General features: G+C 42.8%; 1 protein-coding gene across 1 annotated transcript in view; it reads right to left on the bottom strand.

Moving 5' to 3' along the window:
* The window catches only part of mgat4b (alpha-1,3-mannosyl-glycoprotein 4-beta-N-acetylglucosaminyltransferase B), a 275,855-nt gene that overhangs the window by 27,019 nt on the left and 226,582 nt on the right, over positions 1-22,254 (bottom strand). Inside the window, exon 11 of the mRNA XM_073067080.1 lies at positions 4,892-5,085. Coding sequence (XP_072923181.1) covers positions 4,892-5,085 — 194 coding nt within the window. The remainder of the gene's footprint in view (positions 1-4,891; positions 5,086-22,254) is intronic.

The raw sequence follows: 22,254 nt of genomic DNA, 5'->3' as shown, positions 1-22,254 counted from the left end.
AGTCCATGAGCCGAGTGGGTGGAATCCTTCCTGATGTGACTGGCACCATTCTGTATGTATGTTCTTAATGGTGGGTAGGGACTAGAAGACTAGAAGTAGAGACATGGAATGCAGAGGCAACAACACCCAAGTTTCAGGAACTTCACTAAATAATGTTATGGCATGCACCCATTGATGAAATCAAAAACTGGATTTCCTGTTAGACTATGGATAATTAAGAAACAGACCTAGCCTGTTTCTTAATTAAGACCATAAGACATAGCAGCAGAATTAGGCCATTTGGCCCATCCGAGTCTGCTCCGCCATTCAATCATGGCTGATCCCTTTTTCTCCCTCCTCAGCTCCACTCCCCTGCCTTCTCCTCTTAACCTGTGATGCCATGTCCAATCACAAAAACCTATCAATCTCTGCCTTAAATACATCAATAACCTGGCCTCCACAGCTGCCTGTAGTAACAAATTCCACAAAGTCACCACCCTCTGGCTAAAGAAATTTCTCCACATCTCTTATTTTAAATGGATACCCCTCTATCCTGAGGCAGTGCCCTCTTGTCCTAGACTCCCCCACCATGGGAAACATCCTTTCCACATCTACTCGGTCTGGGCCTTTCAAAATTCAAAAGGTTTCAATGAGATCCGTCCTCATCCTTCTAAATTCCAGTGAATAAAGGCCCAGTTGCATCAAACATTCCTCATATGATAACCGTTTCATTCCCGGAATCATCTTTGTGAACCTCCTCTGAACCCTCTCCAATGCCAGCATGTCTTTTCTCAGATGAGGAGCCCAAAACTGTTCACAGTACCCAAGGTGAGGCCTCACCAGTGCCTTATTAAGCCTCAGCATCACATTCTTGTTCTTGTATTCTAGACCTTTTGAAATGAATGCTAACATTGTATTTGTCTTCCTCACCACCCAAGTCCCTCTGCATCTCAGATTTTTAGGATTTCTCCCTGTTTAGAAAATAATCTGCACATTTATTTCTTCTCCCAAGGTACAGGACCATGCAATTTTCCAACATTTAATTTCATTTGCCATTTTCTTGCCCATTCTCCTAATCTATCTAAGTCCTTCTGCAGCCTACCTGTTTCCTCAACACTATCTGCCCCTCCACCAATCTTTGTATCATCTTCAGACTTGGCAACAAAGCCATCTATTCCATCATCTAAATCATTGATATACAGCATAAAAAGAAGTGGTCCTAACACTGACCCTTGCGGAGCACCACTAGTCACTGGCAGCCAACCAGACAAAGATCCTTCTATTCCTACTCGCTGCCTCCTACCAATCAGTCAATGCTCTAACCATGCCAGTAACTTTCCTGTCATACCATGGGCTCTTAAATTGGTATGCAGTGTCATGTGTGGCGCCTTCCGAAAATCCAAATATACAACATCTGTAACGTTCTCGCTCGGGTGTAACGGAACGCCGAACTAAATGTCGAGTTAAACCGTAGTCAATGAAAACAAGGTCGCAGTAAGATTAACCATTTACTGTTCACTCTTCACATTAACGTATGGTGAAAACTGTTGATAAAACAATACAAGATTGGTACAATATTTGTTTCCTTCTAGGTATCACATTTACATTGTGAATACTTGCAAAGGTAAAACTACAATAACTACATTACATTAAAGTGCAGCATACAGTCAGAATCTACCTACTCCATTGACTGCTTTAAATACACTTCAACACAAACTATCCCGACTCTTTAACTAACGAAAACATAAACCTTATCGACCGTTGTTACTTTTAACAGAATCAGCGTTAACATTTTAATTCAACATATCGATTATCCATGACTTACAGCGTTGCTTTCACTGTGTTTCTGGTGCGTAGAAAACAACCTTACTTGCGCTGAACTGGCACATGCGTGAGCACCCCCACCCTTGCGTTTATCCCAAACCGGTATTTCCCCACAAGACGCGGCGAAACCGGATGTGACGTCATCGCCGCGATATATTACAGACAACGAATTTACTTAAACAATCCTAACTTTAACTAAAAAATGCTAACACACGAATTACTAAGCAAAAATATTATAAACTAAATAACTGCCATAAAGGCAGCACAACATCCAATGCATCCCCTTTATCTATCCTAGTTGTAATCTCCACAAAGAATTACAACAGATTCATCAGAAAACCATGCTGACTTTGTCCTATCTCATCCTGTGTTACCAAGTACTCCATAATCTCATCCTTAACATTAGCTTTGACTTCCCATGCCAGCCACGGTTGTACCGTTTTGCCAGTTCAGCATTTTTTTTTGTTTTTGGAATAAACCTATCCTGCACCTTCCTTACTTCTCCAAGAAACTCACGCCATTGCTGCTCTGATGACATCCCTTCCAGCATCTCCTTCTGATTTACTTTGGCCAACTCCTCTCTCATTCCACTGTAATTTCCTTCACTCCACTGAAATACTGCTACGTCAGACTTTACTTTCTCTCTATCAAACTTCAATTGAACTCATTCGTATTGTGATCACTGGCTCCAAATGACTCTTTTACCTTAAGTAACCTACTCACTTTTAGTTCATTACATAACACCCAATCCAGTATAGCTGATCCCCAGTAGGCTCGATGACAAACTGCTCTAAAAAGCCATCTCTTAGGCATTCAATAAAATAACTCTCTTGAGATCCATTTCCAACCTGAATTTTCCAATCGACCTACATGTTGAAATCTCCCATGACTATTGTAACATTGCCCTTTTGACATGCCTTTTCTATTTCCTGTTGTAATCTCTGTCCACATCCCAGCTACTGTTGGGAGGCCTGTATATAGCTGCCATCAGGGTCCTTTTACCCTTGCAGTTTCTAAACTCAACCCAGAGGATTATCCAATCCTATGTCACACCTTTCTGATGATTTGATGTCATTCTTTACCAGCAGAGCCATGCCACCCCCTCTGCCTATCTTCCTATCCCTCTGTTACAATGTGTAACTTTGGACATTCAGCTCCCAACTACAGTCATCTTTCAACCACGATTCTGTGATGGCCACAACATCATACCTGACAACCTGCAATAGCGCAACAAGATTATCCACCTTATTTCTTATGCTCCATGTATTGAGATATCACACTTTGAGTACTGTATTTACTACCTTCTTTGATTCTGCATCCCTTATGCGCTGATACTCAACCTGCTAGCTACAATTTTGTTCTATATCTTCCTGCCCTTCCTGAAAGTCTGACTGCACACTATCTGTGCTTTTTTTTTACTGCCCATCTTGTCCCTGAGTTCCTTCACTCAGGTTCCCATCCCCCTGCCAAATTAGCCCGGCACATCAAATGATCCTGTTTCTACCCTCACTGGTGCGTGGCACAGCTAGCATTCAGAAATTACTACCTGTTGATGGGAGAATTAAGTCTTTCTGTTGCTACCATCCTGTTATCGGAATACAGTTTTACTGGTAATCTCATCAATGGGGAATGTAAAAGCCGTATCGAATTCCTGGTCAGGTAAATCAGATTTGACTGACCTCCTGGTGTGCATCAGATTTTAATAAATCACCTGTTATTTCCAACGCCAAATCCGGGTAACCTCACCGTTTGCTCTTATAGAGGGGGAAGATTTAAAAGGGACTAGAGCAGAATAATTTTCCACACACAGAATGGTGAGTATATGGAACAAGTTGCCAGAGGAAGTGGTTAAGGCAGTTACAACTCCAATATTTAAACAGGGTCAAATGTTTAGACAGGTCAGGGGTCAAATGTAGTTAAATGTGAATAGCTCAGGAAGACACTTAGGTTAGCTCATACAAGATAGCCGAAGGACGTTTTTCTGAGCTCAATAATTCTGTGGCAGTTTGAGTCTTCTATTATTACAACTTTCCATCTTCTGGACAAGGGATCTTGGGTCCAAATCCATCGAACCCTCAAAGTTACCACACAAGTTGATAGGATGGTTAAGAAGGCCTTCATGAATCACAGGGAACTAGGCTCCAAGTGGGGCAACATTCCCTCATGTCCAGCTGCACCTCCAAACTACGCTGTGGCAGAGAATTCTGTGGGTGGGGGAGAGAAGAGTGGGTAACCGGGGGAGGGGGGGGCGAGTCAATGATGGGGGAGAGTGTCTGTGGACTGTGACAGGGGATTCAGTGGGTGAAGGGGAGAGTGTCTGTCCCGGTGGGAGGGGCAGCAGGCTGAGGGTAGCAGACACCAACAGAATCAACAAACTCATTCGTAAGGCCAGTGATGTTGTGGGGGTGGAACTGGACTCTCTGACGGTGGTGTCTGAAAAGAGGATGCTGTCCAAGTTGCATGCCATCTTGGACAATGACTCCCATCCACTCCATAATGTACTGGTTAGGCATAGGAGTACATTCAGCCAGAGACTCATTCCACCGAGATGTAACACTGAGCGTCATAGGAAGTCATTCCTACCTGTGGCCATCAAACTTTACAACTCCTCCCTCGGAGTGTCAGACACCCTGAGCCAATAGGCTGGTCCTGGACTTATTTCCACTTGGCATGATTAACTTATTGTTATTTAATTATATATGGTTTTATATTGCTATATTTCTACACTATTCTTGGTTGGTGCGGCTGTAACGAAACCCAATTTCCTTCGGGATCAATAAAGTATGTCTGTCTGTCTGTCTTCAGCAGGTTGGGGGAGTTGGTGATGGGAGTGCTTGTGGGCTGTGGGAGGGGATTCAGAGGGAGGGGAGAGTTGGTGAAGGGGGAGAATGTATGCGAGCTGTGGGAGGGGACTGGGTGGGGAGAGTCAGGGACAGGGGGACAGTGTCTGTTGGCTGTGGCAGAGGATGCAGTGGGTGGGGAGAGAGTGGGTGATGGTGGAGAGTGTCCATGGGCTGTGGGAGGGGAATTAGTGGGTGCAGAGAGCCTGAGACAGGGGATAATCACACAAAGTAAAATTCCAACATACCTGTCTATTTTCACTGGAGTAAAAAATCTGAAGCGTATAAAGTCACCAGCCACCGGAGTGAACGCCCAGAAAAAGTCCTCTCCCAGGTAAGCCTTTTCCAGAGTGAAGTGCTGATAGGTTTTGAGGCTGGATGTTACCTCTGCCGGGGGGTTGGAATGTCCTTTATGCAAGGCATGTTTTCCAAAGTCCTTATCCTGGGAAGATCAATGAGAAAGTGTGTGGTTAACATGATGCTATCACAGCTTGGAGCATCAAAGTTGGGAGATCAATTCCAATGCTGTCTGAAAGGAGTTTGTATGTCCTTCTCTGTAACCCTCTGGATGCTCTACTTTCCTCCTACATTGCAATATCATACCAGTTAGTAGGTTAATTGGCCGTAGTACAGCTGGCATTGAATTGGTGGGATGCTGTTTGGTACGTCTCGAAGGGCAGAAGAGCCAGTTCCGTGTGGTATTTCTAAATATATAAATAAACAGTCACATGTAAACAAAAAACAAAACTGCTCATGTACGAAGTCAAATGAAAGGCTGGAGATACTCAGCATCTTTGCAGAGGGGTAAAAGCACTTACATGAGTACAAGGAAGTGTTTGAAAGTGCAGAGAAGGTGGATAGCATGAACCAACAGGAAGTTTAAGAGTGATACAGGGGTGCAAGTCCACAACGCCCTGAAAGTAGCAACACGAGTGGATTTGGTGGTAAAGAAAGGCGATGCCTCAAAAAGTTGGTATCCGTCATGAAAGAACCCCATCATCCAGGATATGCCCTCTACTCATTGCTACCATCATGGAGGAGGTACTAGAGCCTGAAGACACACACTCAGCATTTCAGGAACCGTTTCTTCCCCTCTGCCATCAGATTTCTGAATGGACAATAATAAACCCATGAACATGACCTCGTGATTTTTTCTTTTTTTTTGCATTACTAACTTAACATATACATACACACACACACTTATGTATGTATGTAGGTATATGTATATATAATCTTATTGCAATTCCATTTTTTAAAATTATGATGTACTCCAATGTACTGCTGTGACAAAAACAACATATTTCACAATCTATGCCAGTGATATTAAACTTGATTCTGATTCTGAAAGGTGGTGTATAGTATGTTTGCCTTCATTTGTCGTGGCATTAAGAATATAGAATACTGTCTACACATTGTGGGCAAGCTGTTTCCCAGACTAACAGTCCTTGTCATAATGCTACTATGCTCCAATGTGTGAGCTGCATAGAGGAGAGAGATTGTGACCTTCCCAGCAGAGGGAGAGAGCTAGTTCTGCCCTGCAGAGTGGAGAGAGCTAGTGACATTACCTGCAAGTGGAGAGAGCTAGTGACTTTACCTGCAAAGAGGAGAAAGCTAGTCTCATTCCCTGCAGAGTGGAGAGAGCTTGTATCTTTCCCTGCAGAGGGGAGAGAACTCGTGTCTTTCCCTGCAGAGGGGAGAGGGCTCCTGTCCTTCCCTGCAGAGGAGAGAGAGCTCCTGTCCTTCCCTGCAGAGGAGAGAGAGCTCGTGTCCTTCCCTGCAGAGGAGAGAGAGCTCCTGTCCTTCCCTGCAGAGGGGAGAGAGCTCCTGTCCTTCCCTGCAGAGGGGAGAGAGCTCGTGTCCTTCCCTGCAGAGGAGAGAGAGCTCCTGTCCTTCCCTGCAGAGGAGAGAGAGCTCCTGTCCTTCCCTGCAGAGGAGAGAGAGCTTGTGTCCTTCCCTGCAGAGGGGAGAGAGCTCTTGTCCTTCCCTGCAGAGGGGAGAGAGCTCGTGTCCTTCCCTGCAGAGGGGAGAGAGCTCGTGTCCTTCCCTGCAGAGGGGAGAGAGCTCCTGTCCTTCCCTGCAGAGGGGAGAGAGCTCCTGTCCTTCCCTGCAGAGTGGAGAGAGCTCGTGTCTTTCCCTGCAGAGTGGAGAGAGCTCGTGTCTTTCCCTGCAGAGGGGAGAGAGCTCGTGTCTTTCCCTGCAGAGTGGAGAGACCTCGTGTCCTTCCCTGCAGAGGGGAGAGAGCTCCTGTCCTTCCCTGCAGAGTGGAGAGACCTCGTGTCCTTCCCTGCAGAGTGGAGAGAGCTCCTGTCCTTCCCTGCACAGAGAGAGGGAACTAGTGAACCTCCCTGTTGGATGTTACAGAACCAGATGAGCTTTCATATTCATCATTAACGATTTTAGATTTTTATTGACTGAATTCAAAGTCCCCACTGCTTTGGGTTGTGGATTACAAGTACAGTAATGGAACATATTGTTACTGTACCCCATTGGGCTCTGAGATATTTACATTTCATTGTCAAACAACCAATACATTGTTGAAATTCCTAAACCCAGAATTATATTAGAATTTGCTAATACAAAGTTATCACTTAGTAATTACATTCTTTCCTCAGTAATTGACAGTGGAATAATTGAATTTGAGTATAACAAAATTAATAATGAATTAAATATCAGCTCAACTTGATTATTTCAAGTGCATTTGAACATATTTGGGAGTTATAGGCTGATCCAGCACAGAATTAGGCGTTTCAGCCCATTGAAGTAGTGCTGAATATAAACTATGTGACAAATAAAGCTAATATTATAAAGCTAATCACTATCATAAACATCAATCGAACCCTTCCCTCCCACATAACCCTCCATTTTTCTATCATCTATGTGCCTATCTAAGAGTTTCTTAAATGTTTTAATGTAACTACCACAACCCCTGGCAATATGTTCCATACACCCACTACACTGTACAAAAAACCTACCTGATATCCCCCCCATACTTTCCTCCAGTCTCCTTAAAATGATGCCCCCTTGTATGAGCCATTTCTACTTTGGGAAATAGTCTCTGTCTATACACTTGATCTTTGCCTCTTCTCATCTTGTACGCCTCTGTCAAATCACCTCTCATCCTCCTTCACTCCAAAGAGAAAAGCCCTAGCCCACTCAGCTTTCCTCGTAAGATCTTAAAGAAAAAAAAAATAATCTGCACATCTTTCTGATGAAATCAAATTCAAAAGTTAGTAGAATGCTGGAAATCAAACAAAGAAAGGAAAGGTTGAATAGGTTAGCATTTAAAATCCTTGAACCGAGGAGAACGATGGGAGATTTGATAGAGATATACAAAATTACAAAGGGTATAGAAACATAGAAAACCTACAGCACAATACAGGCCTTTCGCTCCACAATGCTGTGCCGAACATGTACTTACTTTAGAAATTACCTAGGGTTACCCATAGCCCTCTATTCTTCTAAGCTCCATGTATCTATCCAGGAGTCTCTTAAAAGACCCTATTGTTTCCGCCTCCACCACCATCGCCGGCAGTCCATTCCACGCACTCACCACTCTCTGAGTAAAAAAACTTACCCCTGACATCCCCTCTGTACCTACTGCCCAGCACCTTAAAACTGTGCCCTCTTGTTTCAGCCAGTTCAGCTCTGGGGAAAAGCCTCTGACTCTCCACACAATCAATCCCTCTCATCATCTTATACACCTCTATCAGGTTACCTCTCATCCTCTGTCGCTCCAAGGAGAAAAGGTCAAGTTCACCCAACCTATTCTCATTAAGGCATGCTCTCCTTTCTAGGTAACATCCTTGTAAATCTCCTCTGCATCCTTTCTACATCCTTCCTATAGTGAGGTGACCAGAACTGAGCACAGTACTCCAAGTGGGCTCTGACCAGGGTCCTATACAGCTGTAACATTACCTCTTGGCTCTTGAACTCAATCCCACGGTTGACGAAGGCCAATGCACCGTATGCCTTTTCAACCAGTCAACCTGCGTAGCAGCTTTGGGTGTCCTATGGACTCGGACCCCAAAATCCTCTGATTCTCCACACTGCCAAGAGTCTTTCCATTAATACTTTATTCTGCCATCGTATTTGACCTACCAAAATGAACCACCTCACATCTGCCATTTCTCAGCCCAGTTTAGCATCCTATCAATGTCCCGCTGTAACCTCTGACAGCCATCCACACTATCCACAACACACCCAACCTTTGTGTCATCAGCAAGTTTACTAACCCATCCCTCCACTTCCTCATCCAGGTCATTTATAAAAATCACGAAGTGTAAAGATCCCAGAACAGATCCCCGAGGCACACCACTGGTCACTGGCCTCCAGGCAGAATATGACCCGTCTACAACCACTCTTTGCCTTCTGTGGACAAGCTAATTCTGGATCCACAAGGAAAAGTCCCCTTGGATCCCATGCCTCCTTACTTTCTCAATAAGCCTTGCATGGAGTACCTTATCAAATACCTTGTTGAAATCCATATACACTACATCTGCTGCTCTACCTTCATCAATGTGTTTAGTCACATCCTCAAAAAATTCAATCAGGCTTGTAAGGTATGACCTGCCTTTGACAAAGCCATGCTGACTATTCCTAATCATATTATGCCTCTCATAAATCCTGCCTCTCAGGATCTTTTCCACCAACTTACCAACCACTGAAGTAAGACTCATTGGTCTATAATTTCCTGGACTATCTCTACTCCCTTTCTTAAGTAAGGGAACAACATCTGCAACCCTCCAATCTTCCAGAACCTCTCCCGTCCCCATGATGATACAAAGATCATTGTCAGAGGTTCAACAATCTCTTTCCTCACCTCTCACAGTAGCCTGGAGGTACATCTTGTCCAGTCCCAATGACTTATCCAACTTGATGCTTTCCAAAAGCTCCAGCATATCCTCTTTCTTAATGTTTATATGCTCAAGCTTTTCAGTCCACTGTAAGTCATCCCCACAATCGCCAAATTCCTATTCCTTAGTGAATAATGAAGCAAAGTATTCATTAAATATCTCTGCTATCTCCTCCAGTTCCATACACACTTTTCCACTGTCACACTTGATTGGTCCTATTCTCTCACATCTTATCCTCTTGCTCTTCACATACTTGTAGAATGCCTTGGGGTTTTCCTTAATCCTGCCTGCCAAGGCCTTCTCAAGACGCCTTCTGGTTCTTCTAATTTCATTCTTCAGCTCCTACTGCTGGCCTAATAATTTTCTAGATTTCTTTCACCACCTAGTTTTTTGAACCTTTTGTAAGCTTTTCTTTTCTTCTTGGCTAGATTTTTAACAGCCTTTGTACACCATGGTTCCTGTACCTTACCATTCTTTCCCTGTCTCATTGGAACTTACCTATGCAGAACGCCACACAAATATCCCTTGAACATTTGCCACATTTCTGCCATGCATTTCCCTGAGAACATCTATTCCCAATTTATGCTTCGAAGTTCCTGCCTGATATCTTCATATTTCCCCTGACCACAATTAAACACTTTTTTAACTTGTCTTTTCCTATTCCAATGCTATGGTAAAGGAGATAGAATTGTGATCACTATCTCCAAAATGCTCTCCCACTGAGAGATCTGGCACCTGACCAGGTTCATTTCCCAATCACAGATCACATACAGCCTCTCCTCTTGTAGGCTTATCTATATATTGTGTCAGAAAACCTTCTTGAACACACCTAACAAACTCCACCCCAACTAAACCCCTTGCTCTAGGGAGATGCCAATCAATATTTGGGAAATTAAAATCTCCCACCATGACAATCCTGTTATTAATACACCTTTCCAGAATCTGTCTCCCTATCTGCTCCTCCATGTCCCTGTTACTATTGGGTGGTCTATAAAAAAACACCCAGTAGAGTTTTTGATCCCCTCCTGTTTCTAATTTCCACCCACAGGGACTCAGTAGACAATCCCTCCCCATGTCTTCCTCCTTTCTGCATCCGTGACACTATCTCTGATCAGCAGTGCCACGCCCTCACCTCTTTGCCTTCCCTCCCTGTCCTTTCTGAAACACTGAAAGCCTGGCACTCGGAGTAACCATTCCTGCCCCTGAGTCATCCAGGTCTCTGTAATGGCCACAACATCATAGCTCCAGGTACTGATCCACGCTCTAAGCTCATCTGCTTTGTTCATGATGCTTCTTACATTAAAATAGACACATCTCAAACCATCAGTCTGAGCACATCACTTGGCTATCCTTCTCCTATGTACATATAGGCAGAGGCTAAAGAGCAAGCCCCAGAAATAAGCACAACAAAGAGGTGATTGTGTGAGGCAAAACAGTGGCAACGAGATTGCTTTGAGTTGGTGGACCGGGCCATATCCAAGGACTCATGAGAGGATCTAACTGAATATACCACAGTTGTCCCAGACTTTATAAAAACAGTTATAGATGAGTGAGTCCCCGCAAAATCATTCAGTCTTCCCCAATTTGAAACCCTGGATGGACCATGAGATCGGCAATCTGCTGAGTGCCAGATCGGTGGCATTCAGGTCTGGTGACCAAGCAAGATACAAGACATCCAAGTATGATCTCCAAAAGCCATCTCACAGGCGAAGTGGCAATTCCAGACCAAACTTGAATCACTGAAGGATGCTCAACAATTCTGGCAGGGTTGAATACCACCACTTCTTACAAAATGAAATGAAGTGACATAAGTGACAACAAGGCTTTTCTCTCAGATGAGCTCAATGCCTTCAATGCTTGCTTTGACTGTCAAAACATGGAGGAACCTTCACAAACTCCCACTCTGTGCTTTCGGTTACTGAGGCCGACATGACAGCATTCTTCAGGAGACTGGAATATACACTGGAATTTAGAAAGATGAGAGGGGACCTGATTGAAACATATAAAATTATTAAGGGAGTGGACACACTAGAAGAAGGAAACATGTTCCCGATGTTGGGGGAGTCCAGAACCAGAGGCTACAGTTTAAGAATAAAGGGTAGGCCATTTGGAACAAAGTTGAGGAAAAAATTTTTCACCCAGAGAGTTGTGGATCTGTGGAATGCTCTGCCTCAGAAGGCAGTGGAGGCCAAGTCTCTGGATGCATTCAAGGGAGAGTTAGATAGAGCTCTTATAGATAGTGGAGACAAGGGACATGGGGAGAGGGCAGGAACAGGGTACTGATTGTGGATGATCAGCCATGATCACATTGAATGGCAGTCCTGGCTCAAAGGGTCAAATGGCCTACTCCTGCACCTATTGTCTATTGACTGAACCCATGGAAAGCATCCAGCCCAGATGGGGTACCTGGCTAAGTACTAAAGACCTGTGCTAATCAACTGGCTGGAGTGTTCACTCAGACCATGGCAGACCAATTGAATAACTAAATAGTAAGGGACTGAGGGTCTAGTGAGATGGAGGAACTGAGGGAAATACATGTTAGTAGGGAAGTGGTGTTAGGTAAATTGAAGGAATTAAAGGCAGATAAATCCCCAGGGCCAGATGGTCTGCATCCCAGAGTGCTTAAGGAAGTAGCCCAAGAAATAGTGGATGTATTAGTGATAATTTTTCAAAACTCCTTAGATTCTGGATTAGTTCCTGAGGATTGGAGGGTGGCTAATGTAACCCCACTTTTTAAAAAAGGAGGGAGAGAAAAACCAGGGAATTATAGACCGGTCAGTCTGACATCGGTGGTGGGGAAAATGCTAGAGTTGGTTATCAAAGATGTGATAACAGCACATTTGGAAAGAGGTGAAATCATCGGACAGAGTCAGCATGGATTTGTGAAAGGAAAATCATGTTTGACGAATCTTATAGAATTTTTTGAAGATGTAACTAGCAGAGTGGATAGGGGAGAGCCAGTGGATGTGGTATATTTAGATTTTCAAAAGGCTTTTGACAAGGTCCCACACAAGAGATTAGTGTGCAAACTTAAAGCACATGGTATTGAGGGTATGGTATTGATGTGGATAGAGAATTGGTTGGCAGACAGGAAGCAAAGAGTGGGAGTAAACGGGACCTTTTCAGAATGGCAGGCAGTGACTAGTGGGGTACCACAAGGCTCAGTGCTGGGACCCCAGTTGTTTACAATATATATTAATGATTTAGACGAGGGAATTAAATGCAGCATCTCCAAGTCTGCGGATGACACGAAGCTGGGCGGCGGTGTTAGCTGTGAGGAGGATGCTAAGAGGATGCAGGGTGACTTGGACAGGTTAGGTGAGTGGGTAAATTCATGGCAGATGCAATTTAATGTGGATAAATGTGAGGTTATCCACTTTGGTTGCAAGAACAGGAAAACAGATTACTATCTGAACGGTGGCCGATTAGGAAAAGGGGAGATGCAACAAGACCTGGGTGTCATTGTACACCAGTCATTGAAGGTGGGCATGCAGGTACAGCAGGCGGTGAAAAAGGCAAATAGTATGTTGGCATTCATAGCAAAAGGATTTGAGTACAGGAGCAGGGAGGTTCTACTGCAGTTGTACAAGGCCTTGGTGAGACTGCACCTAGAATATTGTGTGCAGTTTTGGTCCCCTAATCTGAGGAAAGACATTCTTGCCATAGAGGGAGTACAGAGAAGGTTCACCAGATTGATTCCTGGGATGGCAGGACTTTCATATGAAGAAAGACTGGATCGACTAGGCTTATACTCACTGGAATTTAGAAGATTGAGGGGGGATCTTATTGAAATGTATAAAATTCTAAAGGGATTGGACAGGCTAGATGCAGGGAGATTGTTTCCGATGTTGGGGAAGTCCAGAACGAGGGGTCACAGTTTAAGGATAAAGGGGAAGCCTTTTAGGACCAAGATGAGGAAAAACTTCTTCACACAGAGAGTGGTGAATCTGTTGAATTCTCTGCCACAGGAACAGTTGAGGCCAGTTCATTGGCTATATTTAAGAGGAAGTTAGATATGGCCCTTGTGGCTAAAGGGATCAGGGGGTATGGAGAAAGCAGGTACAGGGTTCTGAGTTGGATGATCAGCCATGATCATACTGAATGGCGGTGCAGGCTCAAAGGACCGAATGGCCTACTCTTGCACCTATTTTCTATGTTTCTATGTTTCTAGATCTTTAACTTTTACATCAATTCAATTCAATTCAAGTTTAATTGTCGTATAATCATACATGAGTTGTGCCAACAAGACAATGTTACTACAGGGTCAAGGTGTAAAATACCTATTACCAACAGTCATTCACAGTAAACACACATAAGATCACAGACACGTAATAAGAGTCCAGACCCACCGATATCATCTGTCAACTGGCTGACTTCCGCTAAGCAACACCATTGCTTTGAAGCCTAGTCATCGCGTACACAAGCACGTATAGAATGTCAGTAAAAACACAACCAGGTAAATATATACAGTGCGTATATAGTCCAGATCCCTCAGTCCATTTTAAATCTTCAGTCGTCACAACTGTGCTATGCCGCCCCCAGTCAAGCAAGTGGCCCTGAAACTTGAAGCTATGTTTATTGAGTGCAGCTAAAATAAATTTGCAGTCAGCCACACAAGAGTGTGTGTTCTGCTGAGCGAAACCCTGGGAGGGCAGCTCTGACTCCATTTTGGACACCGTACAACTTTGTCCCCTCACTCCGGGTGGCGGCACTGAGGCCGCAGGCCTGGTCGTTGCTACAACTGAGGACTAGGCCGCCTCCATCCACCCCGCTCGCATCCAAAAAATCAGTGATTCGAACTTGCAGCGTACCAGATTAACGAAGTCCAAAGGGGTCTTGAGACCTCAAGAAAAGCGACCTTGACGGCCACTCGCTACTTGACTGTGAGCCTTGATTCACTCAGGCAGCAGCTTGTGGTGCAGCTCCTTCATTATCACTGCCAGCAAGCAATTCACTGACGGTGTAGACCTGCAATCATTAATATAGAGCAGGATCTTGTCATCAGTAGGATGGCATCACCTTTTGTTGACCTCGTAGAAGCCACTGTGACTTGTCACGCCACCATCTTGCTGGAAGATCAGCAGACTAAGGCACTCATCTGCTTCAAGCAGGCTTTGATTATACCGGTGCCCAAGAAGAATGCGGGAACATTCCTCAATGAATATCATCCAATAGCACTTGTTCCACTGTGATGAAGAGCTTTGAGGTCAGCGATGGAATATACAAACTCCTGACTGAAAAGCAACTTTGATCTGCTTCAATTTGCCTACTGGCACAACAGGTCAAAAGGAAATGGGGACTTCCGGTAAGATGGCGATTGCTTAGCTGCTCCGAACTTTTGTTCCGTTACGGTCGCTATCTTTGCACTAAATGTCTCAATTTTTTAAACCTTAAATTAGGAACTTTTTCGGTATCTCTTACTTGCCTGTGAACACATCTAACTTACAATGTCTAGCAAGAGTTCTAAATCCGGGAGAAAGGAAGCGACGGCTCCCTCAGACGAGACCCGGGCTGCGCTCGGTCAGCTCCGAGACGAAATTTTAAAGGAATTCAAAACCGCTTTCAAACAGTTGGAAGACAAACTGGATCGGATCAACGATAAAGTGGACAAACATGCTGAACGCTTATCTCGCATCGATTCGACTTCTGAAGATTTAGAAAGCCGTGTTTGATACTTGGAGACTCTCTGTTCCAGCTTAGAGGGAAAATGTAACAAACTCCTTTCCAAAATGGTGGATCTCGAAAATCGCAGCAGACGCTGCAATCTTAGAATTCTTGGATTACCAGAGACCACCGAACAGGGATCAACAGTGAAGTTTTGCGCCAAGTTTCTCTGTGAGATATTCGGGAAAGATTTGCTTCCGAACCCGCCCGAGCTCGAACGGGCACACAGAGTTTACGTTCCCTCCGGAATTCTGGGCTCCTGCCCGCGACCGGTAATTTTGTGCTTCCATCAATACCAGGTAAAACACAGTCTGATTGTGGAGGCACATCGCAGAGGTTCTTTTTCTTTCCAGGATACAACCATTCGCTTTGTGGAAGATTTTGCACCCCAGACCTTAAAGATGCGCGCTGAGTTTAAAGGCGCAATGAAAGTGCTTTTTGATCGTGGTTTTAAACCCTCTCTTCGTACTCCTGCTGATCTACGAATCAAGCTTAATACTGGAAAATACAAGTGGTTTAAATCAGCAAAGGAAGCTGAAGCATTTGTGGCAAGTCTTCCGGCTATCCTGTCATCTTCGGAACCCAATCAGACCTCCTAAAACGGTGGATAAGTACTTCTCGTAGTAAAATTACTTTTTCTGGACTCAGACTTTACGTGAATTATTCAGACATTATTCATTGAAACTCTAAGGGCTGTCGACAATCTCTCCCTGGATTTGGTGTGTGTGTAATCTATTTTATTCTTGTATAACTTTATCTACAGAGTTCTACAACTGACTCTAACTTGTTTTGGAGGTTTGAAGTCTTTAGTGAAGGCCTCCCTGTTTGTTGGTTCACAGTTTAATTGCCGATTTATTTTTCCTTTTTTAAAATTATTTATTTATTTTCTTTCTTTTCTTCACCCTTTTTTCTAATCTCTGAATTTTTTTCTCTCCTCTCTGTAAATGGTTGATAAATACTCGTCTTGAATTTATAATTTTCCCTTTTTTTTTTTTAACCTTTTTTTCCCCCTTTCTCTTACTTTATTCTTCTATAATTTTTCGCGGGTAGGTTAGTTTTGGTTTTCTCCTGATCTTCTCTGTACTAAGTTTTATATTTCTGCAGAAGGTGTTCTAATCTGTAGTTATGTTTTCTAGTGCGTAAACTAGTTACTATTTGCTATAGTATTTATACGGAACTGCTGTTAATGACACAGATCTGGAAGTTGTATTTGGGTTAATTTTTTTGGTAGAGCTAGCTACTTGTTTTGGTAGCCGTCTAGTTTTGGGTTGTGTGGATGGGGTGGATTTTCCAGTTCCAACATCACTCACTGTATTTATTGTTTCTCTTTCTTGCTCAGGACACGTATATGTTTTGATTTTACGAATCTATGTTTACATCTCTGCTCCCAGACTGCTACTGTACAGCTTGACTTTTTATATGCCTGCTGCCTTTTATGCATTAGTAATTGATAATGGCTAGTGCACTTAAATTCGTGAGCTGGAATGTAAAGGGATTGAATCACCCTGTTAAAAGGAGGAAGGTATTCTCACATATCAAACAACTCAAAGCTGACATTGCTTTCCTTCAAGAAACTAATATTCGGTGTGTTGATAACTCCTGGCTTCTGTCAAAGTGGGCGGGTCAGCATTTTCATTCATCCTTTGCCGCTAAAGCTAGGGGAGTCTCCATTCTTATTAACTCAAATATTCCTTTTGAACTCCATAATAAAACTCCCGATACAAATGGCTGTTTTATTATTGTTTCTGGTAAACTATATAACACTAAAGTTGCACTAGCAAACCTGTATGCCCCCAACTTTGATGATGTTAACTTTTTTGAACGGTTTTTTTCCTCACTACCAGACTTAAACTCATACTCTCTTATACTGGGTGGTGACTTCAACTGTTGGTTGGATCCTAATCTGGATCGATCGTCCTCTGTTACCAGATCACCTACTAAATCTGCCTTAGCTATCCAATCGTTTCTCTCTAATTTTGGTATCTCTGATATATGGCGTTTCCTTCATCCTACTGAGAGAGATTATTCTTTTTTCTCACATGTTCACCATACCTTCACTAGAATTGACTATTTCTTACTCGATAACCAACTTATTCCATTTGCCCACTCTTGTGACTGTCAGAGTATACTGATTTCTGACCATGCCCCAATTACTCTCTCTCTGAACTTTCCTGGTCTCCCTCAGAGGAATAAACACTGGCGGTTTGATTCAACTTTATTATCGGATGATGATTTTTAAAAATTCATTAAGGATCAGATAACCTTTTATTTTAACACTAATACATCACCTGAAGTGCCATCCCAGATTGTCTGGGATGCCATGAAAACATATCTGAGGGGTCAAATAATCTCTTACACAGCAAATCTCAACAGAAGATCCCGTGCAGATCGACTAGACCTCATTAACCAGATTAAAGAATTGGATCAAATATATGCCCAAACTAAGAACACTGAATTATACAAGAAGCACGTTGAACTCCAAACTAAATTTAACCTTCTGTCCACTCAACCTATCGAACACCAACTTCTCGAAAGCAAGAGTCGCTTTTACATTCATGGGGATAAGTCTGGTAAACTCCTAGCCAATCAGCTGAGGCGTTCCAAAGCCAAACAACATATTACAAAGATCCGGAAGGAGAACGGAGACTTTACATCGGATCATTTAGAAATTAATGACGCATTTAAAAATTTCTACTCTCGGCTTTATTCCTCTGAATCTCTGAATGACAATATCTCTGTGGATCAATTTTTACAGAATCTGAATATCCCCTCACTTTCATCTGATTTCAAAGCCAAACTCAATGTGCCTATATCATCAGAAGAAATATCTTTTGCAATTTCTGCACTGTCCTCAGGGAAATCTCCTGGACCTGATGGGTTCCCTGTAGAATTTTATAAATCATTCTCTTCACTTCTTTCTCCTCAGTTACTTTCAGTATTATCTGACTCGTTTAATTACGGCAAATTGCCACCCTCTTTCAATGAGGCATCTATTATTCTTCTTTTAAAAAAGGGCAAAGACCCAACAGAGTGTTCCTCATATAGGCCGATCTCTCTACTCAATGTTGATGTAAAGATCTTAGCTAAAGTTTTGGCTCATAGACTAGAAACCGTTATTCCCTCCATTATCTCTGATGACCAAACAGGCTTTATTAAAAACCGTCTCCTTTTTTTTTAACATCCGGCGTCTATTTAATATTTTATACTCAGCTCCAACTGGGACTCCTGAATGTGTTATTTCCCTCGATGCGGAGAAAGCATTTGATCGTATAGAGTGGAACTACCTCTTTGCAGTCTTAGAAAAATTTGACCTTGGCCAAAGTTTCATCTCTTGGATCCAATTGCTGTACCTGTGTCCTACTGCTTCTGTTTTAACTAATTTTCAGAAATCCCAAGTATTTAATCTCAAACGTGGCACCCGTCAGGGATGCCCCTTAAGTCCCTTTCTCTTTGATTTGGCTATAGAACCTCTGGCGATAGCATTTCGAAACTGTCCTGAATTGACCGGGATTTGGAGAGGGGGTGTTGAGCATAAAGTTTCTCTCTATGCTGATGACTTATTACTCTTTCTCTCAAATCCGTCTACGTCCTTACCTCTAATGTTTTCACTTCTTGACCAGTTTAGCCAGATCTCTGGCTATAAACTTAATTTACATAAGAGTGAACTTTTCCCAATTAATAAAGAAGCACAAGAACTAACATTTTGTGATATCCCTTTTAAAGTAGTCCATAATCAATTTACTTATCTTGGAATTACAGTCACAAGGAAGTTTAAAGATCTCTTTCGTGAAAACTTTGCCAATCTTTCATATGCTATAAAACAGAATCTGGTACAATGGTCACCTCTATCTATGTCTTTGGTAGGTCGTATTACTGTTGTTAAAATGTATGTTCTCCCCAAATTTTTATACTTATTTCAATCTATCCCAATTTTTATTCCTAAATCTTTTTTTGATTCCTTAGACTCTATTATTTTGTCATATTTGTGGCAGAATAAGCGTTCTAGAATTAATAAAATACATCTCCAAAAATCTAAAAAAGAGGGTGGCATGGCTTTACCTAACTTTCGCTTATATTATTGGGCAGCTAATATATGTTGTGCTACCTTTTGGTCTTTCTTCCACGGCCAACCTGAGTGCCCTAACTGGGTGGCAATGGAGTTGAGCTCCACTAAGGAATTATCTATCTCTGCACTTCTTGGCTCTGCACTCCCTAGTAGTCTGCCCAGATCAATAGCTAATCCTCTCGTTAGACACACTTTGCGTATATGGGCTCAGTTTAGGAAATGCTATGGTTTCCAGGGGTTCTCCGTTTCCAGCCCTGTCGCACATAATCACCTTTTTTTACCTACTACGTACGATTCAGCATTCCATGTTTGATATAGGAAGGGCATTAGACATTTTGAAGATATTTTCATTGATAAACGCTTCACCTCTTTTCAGCAGCTCTCTGTTAAGTTCAATCTGCCTAACGCTCACTTTTTCAGATATCTCCAAATCCGACACTTTATTGCTCCTTTAATTCCTAACTTTCCTGAAATGCCTGCGAAAAATGCTATGGACCTATTTCTTTCCATCAATCCACTAGGTAAAGGTTTAATATCAATTATCCGAGATAAACTAGCAGCCTTACGACGGGCCCCTGTGGATAAAATTAAAATGGCCTGGGAGCAGGATTTAAATATCTCCTTATCCGAGGAGAGCTGGGACTCAGTTCTCAAATCGGTTAACTCAACCTCTCTTTGTGCTCGCCATTGCCTTTTACAGTTTAAGATTGTTCATAGAGCCCATATGTCTAAATCTAAACTATCTCGATTCTACCCTAGCATTAGTTCGCTCTGTGATAAATGCAAGAGGGGCGTGGCCTCTCTTATCCATATGTACTAGCTCTGTCCTAGTTTGGAGAAATTCTGGAAAGATGTCTTCACTACGTTATCATGTATTCTGAATCAGCGCCTAGAACCAAACCCCTTAATTGATCTGTTCGGTTTTTGGGGCGAGACAGATCTATGACAGATCTATGTCCGACCAAATGCCAAATATTATCCTTTGCCTCTCTCCTGGCTAGACGCTTGATCCTCCTTAGATGGAGAGATGTTGCCCCGCCCACTCATGCGCAATGGCTTAACGACATTATGGCCTGCTTGGACCTCGAAAAAATTCATTATTCAGTTCTGAATTCAGATCTAAAGTTCCATAAGGTCTGGGGACCTTTTATCGAGTACTTTCATAACCTTCCTCTTGACTAGGGTGTTTTTTTTTCTTCTTTTCGGTCCCTTGCTTTCAGCTCCCTTTTTTTTTCTGGTAGTAGGCATTATTATCCTCTATTGCTAAGTGTATTTACAGTCTGGGAGTTTGACTGTTCTGACTTATACTCTCTATATTGAGTGGCGGTCGGTCTGGAGTTGTTTTTTCTTGTGTTGTGGGGCTTGGGGAGGACACTAAGCTTACTTGTCTTTAATTTAGGTGCTTTTTTGCTAATTCTCTTCCTTTGTAGCATTTTGTTATTGTATGCTTAATTTTGCACTGTATTAATGTTCCTCATTGGGATTTGGGGTTTTTAATTTGTAAAATGTTTTGAAAAACTAATTAAAAAACTAATAAAAAAAAAAGGAAAAGCAGTTTCAATGGCTCTTCACTCAACCCTGGAACACCTGGACGGCAAAGATCAGGATGCTCTTTATCGGCCACAACTTTACCATCAATCCATCAACACTCATCAATAAGCTCCAATATCTTGCTCTCAAATACCTTCTTGGGCAATTGGATCATTGATTTCATCACTCGCAAACTCCAGTCAGTTTAGATTGGCAACAACATCTTCTCCACAATCTCCATTAGTACAGGTGCACCACAAGGCTGTATGCTTCTCTATTCACTTTACACTCATGACTCCTAGGCTAAGCACAGCCTCATTGCTCAATCAAAGGTGGTAACAAATCAGCATATAGGAGGGAGATTGAAAATCTGGCTGAGTGGTGCCACAACAACTTTTACTCAATGTCAGCAAGACCAAGGAACTGATTATTGACTTCAGGAAGAGGAAACCAGAGATCCATGAGCCAGTCCTCATCAGGGGGTGGGGGGGGGGGGGCATCAGTGGCTGAAAGGATAAGCAACTTTAAATTCCTCGGTGTTATCATTTCAGAGAATCTGCCCTGGGCCCAGCACATACAGTAAGTGCAATTATGAAGAAAGCACTGCAGCATCTCTACTTCCTTAGAAATTTGTTGGGTACGGCCTTTCATTGATTCTAGGACTTGTTGAGTATGCCCACAAGAAAATGATTCTCAGAGTTGTATATGGTAACATATATGTACTTTGATAATAAATTTACTTTGAACTACAAGAGGCTTTTTCCACTGAAGTTGGGTGAGACCAGAACTAGAGTAAAAGGTGAAATACTTAAGGGGAACCTGAGGGGAAACTTCTTCACTCAGAACAGTGAGAGTGTGGAACGAGCTGCCAACGCAAGAGGTGGATGCCGGCTCAATTGTAACATTTAACATAAGTTTAGATAGGTACATGGATGACAGGAATATGAAGAGCTATGGTCCCAGTGCAGGTGTATGGGACCAGGCAGAATGACAGCTTGGCATTGACTGTGTTGTAGTATTCTATGAAAGACTTTTTATAGATGTGTAGTAGAGAGTGTATTGATTGGCTGCATCATGGCCTGGTATGGAACCCCAATGCCTTTGAACAGAAAATCCTACAAAAGCTAGTGGATTTGGCCCAATACATCACAGATAAAGCCCTCCTAACCATTGAGCAGGTCTGCATGAAACACTGTCGGAAGAAAGCAGCATGCATAATCAGAGATCCCCACCATCCAAGCCATGCTCTTTTCTCGTTGCTGGGTAGAAGGTACAGGAGCTTCAGGACTTGCAGCACCAGGTTCAAAAACAGTTACTACCCCTCAACCATCAGACTCTTGGAACATAAGGGGATAACTACACTCAGTTGCCCATCCACTGAGATCTTCCCACACCAGTAATCTCACTTTAAAGATTGTTTTTGTTAGCTCATGTTCTCATTATTTATTACCATTTACTTATATTTGCATTTGCAGTTTGTCATCTGCTCTCTGGTTTA

Source organism: Hemitrygon akajei, chromosome 15 (genome assembly GCF_048418815.1).
Source record: "Hemitrygon akajei chromosome 15, sHemAka1.3, whole genome shotgun sequence".
Classification (NCBI taxonomy): Eukaryota; Metazoa; Chordata; class Chondrichthyes; order Myliobatiformes; family Dasyatidae; genus Hemitrygon; species Hemitrygon akajei.
This window is presented reverse-complemented; position numbering and strand designations above follow the sequence as displayed.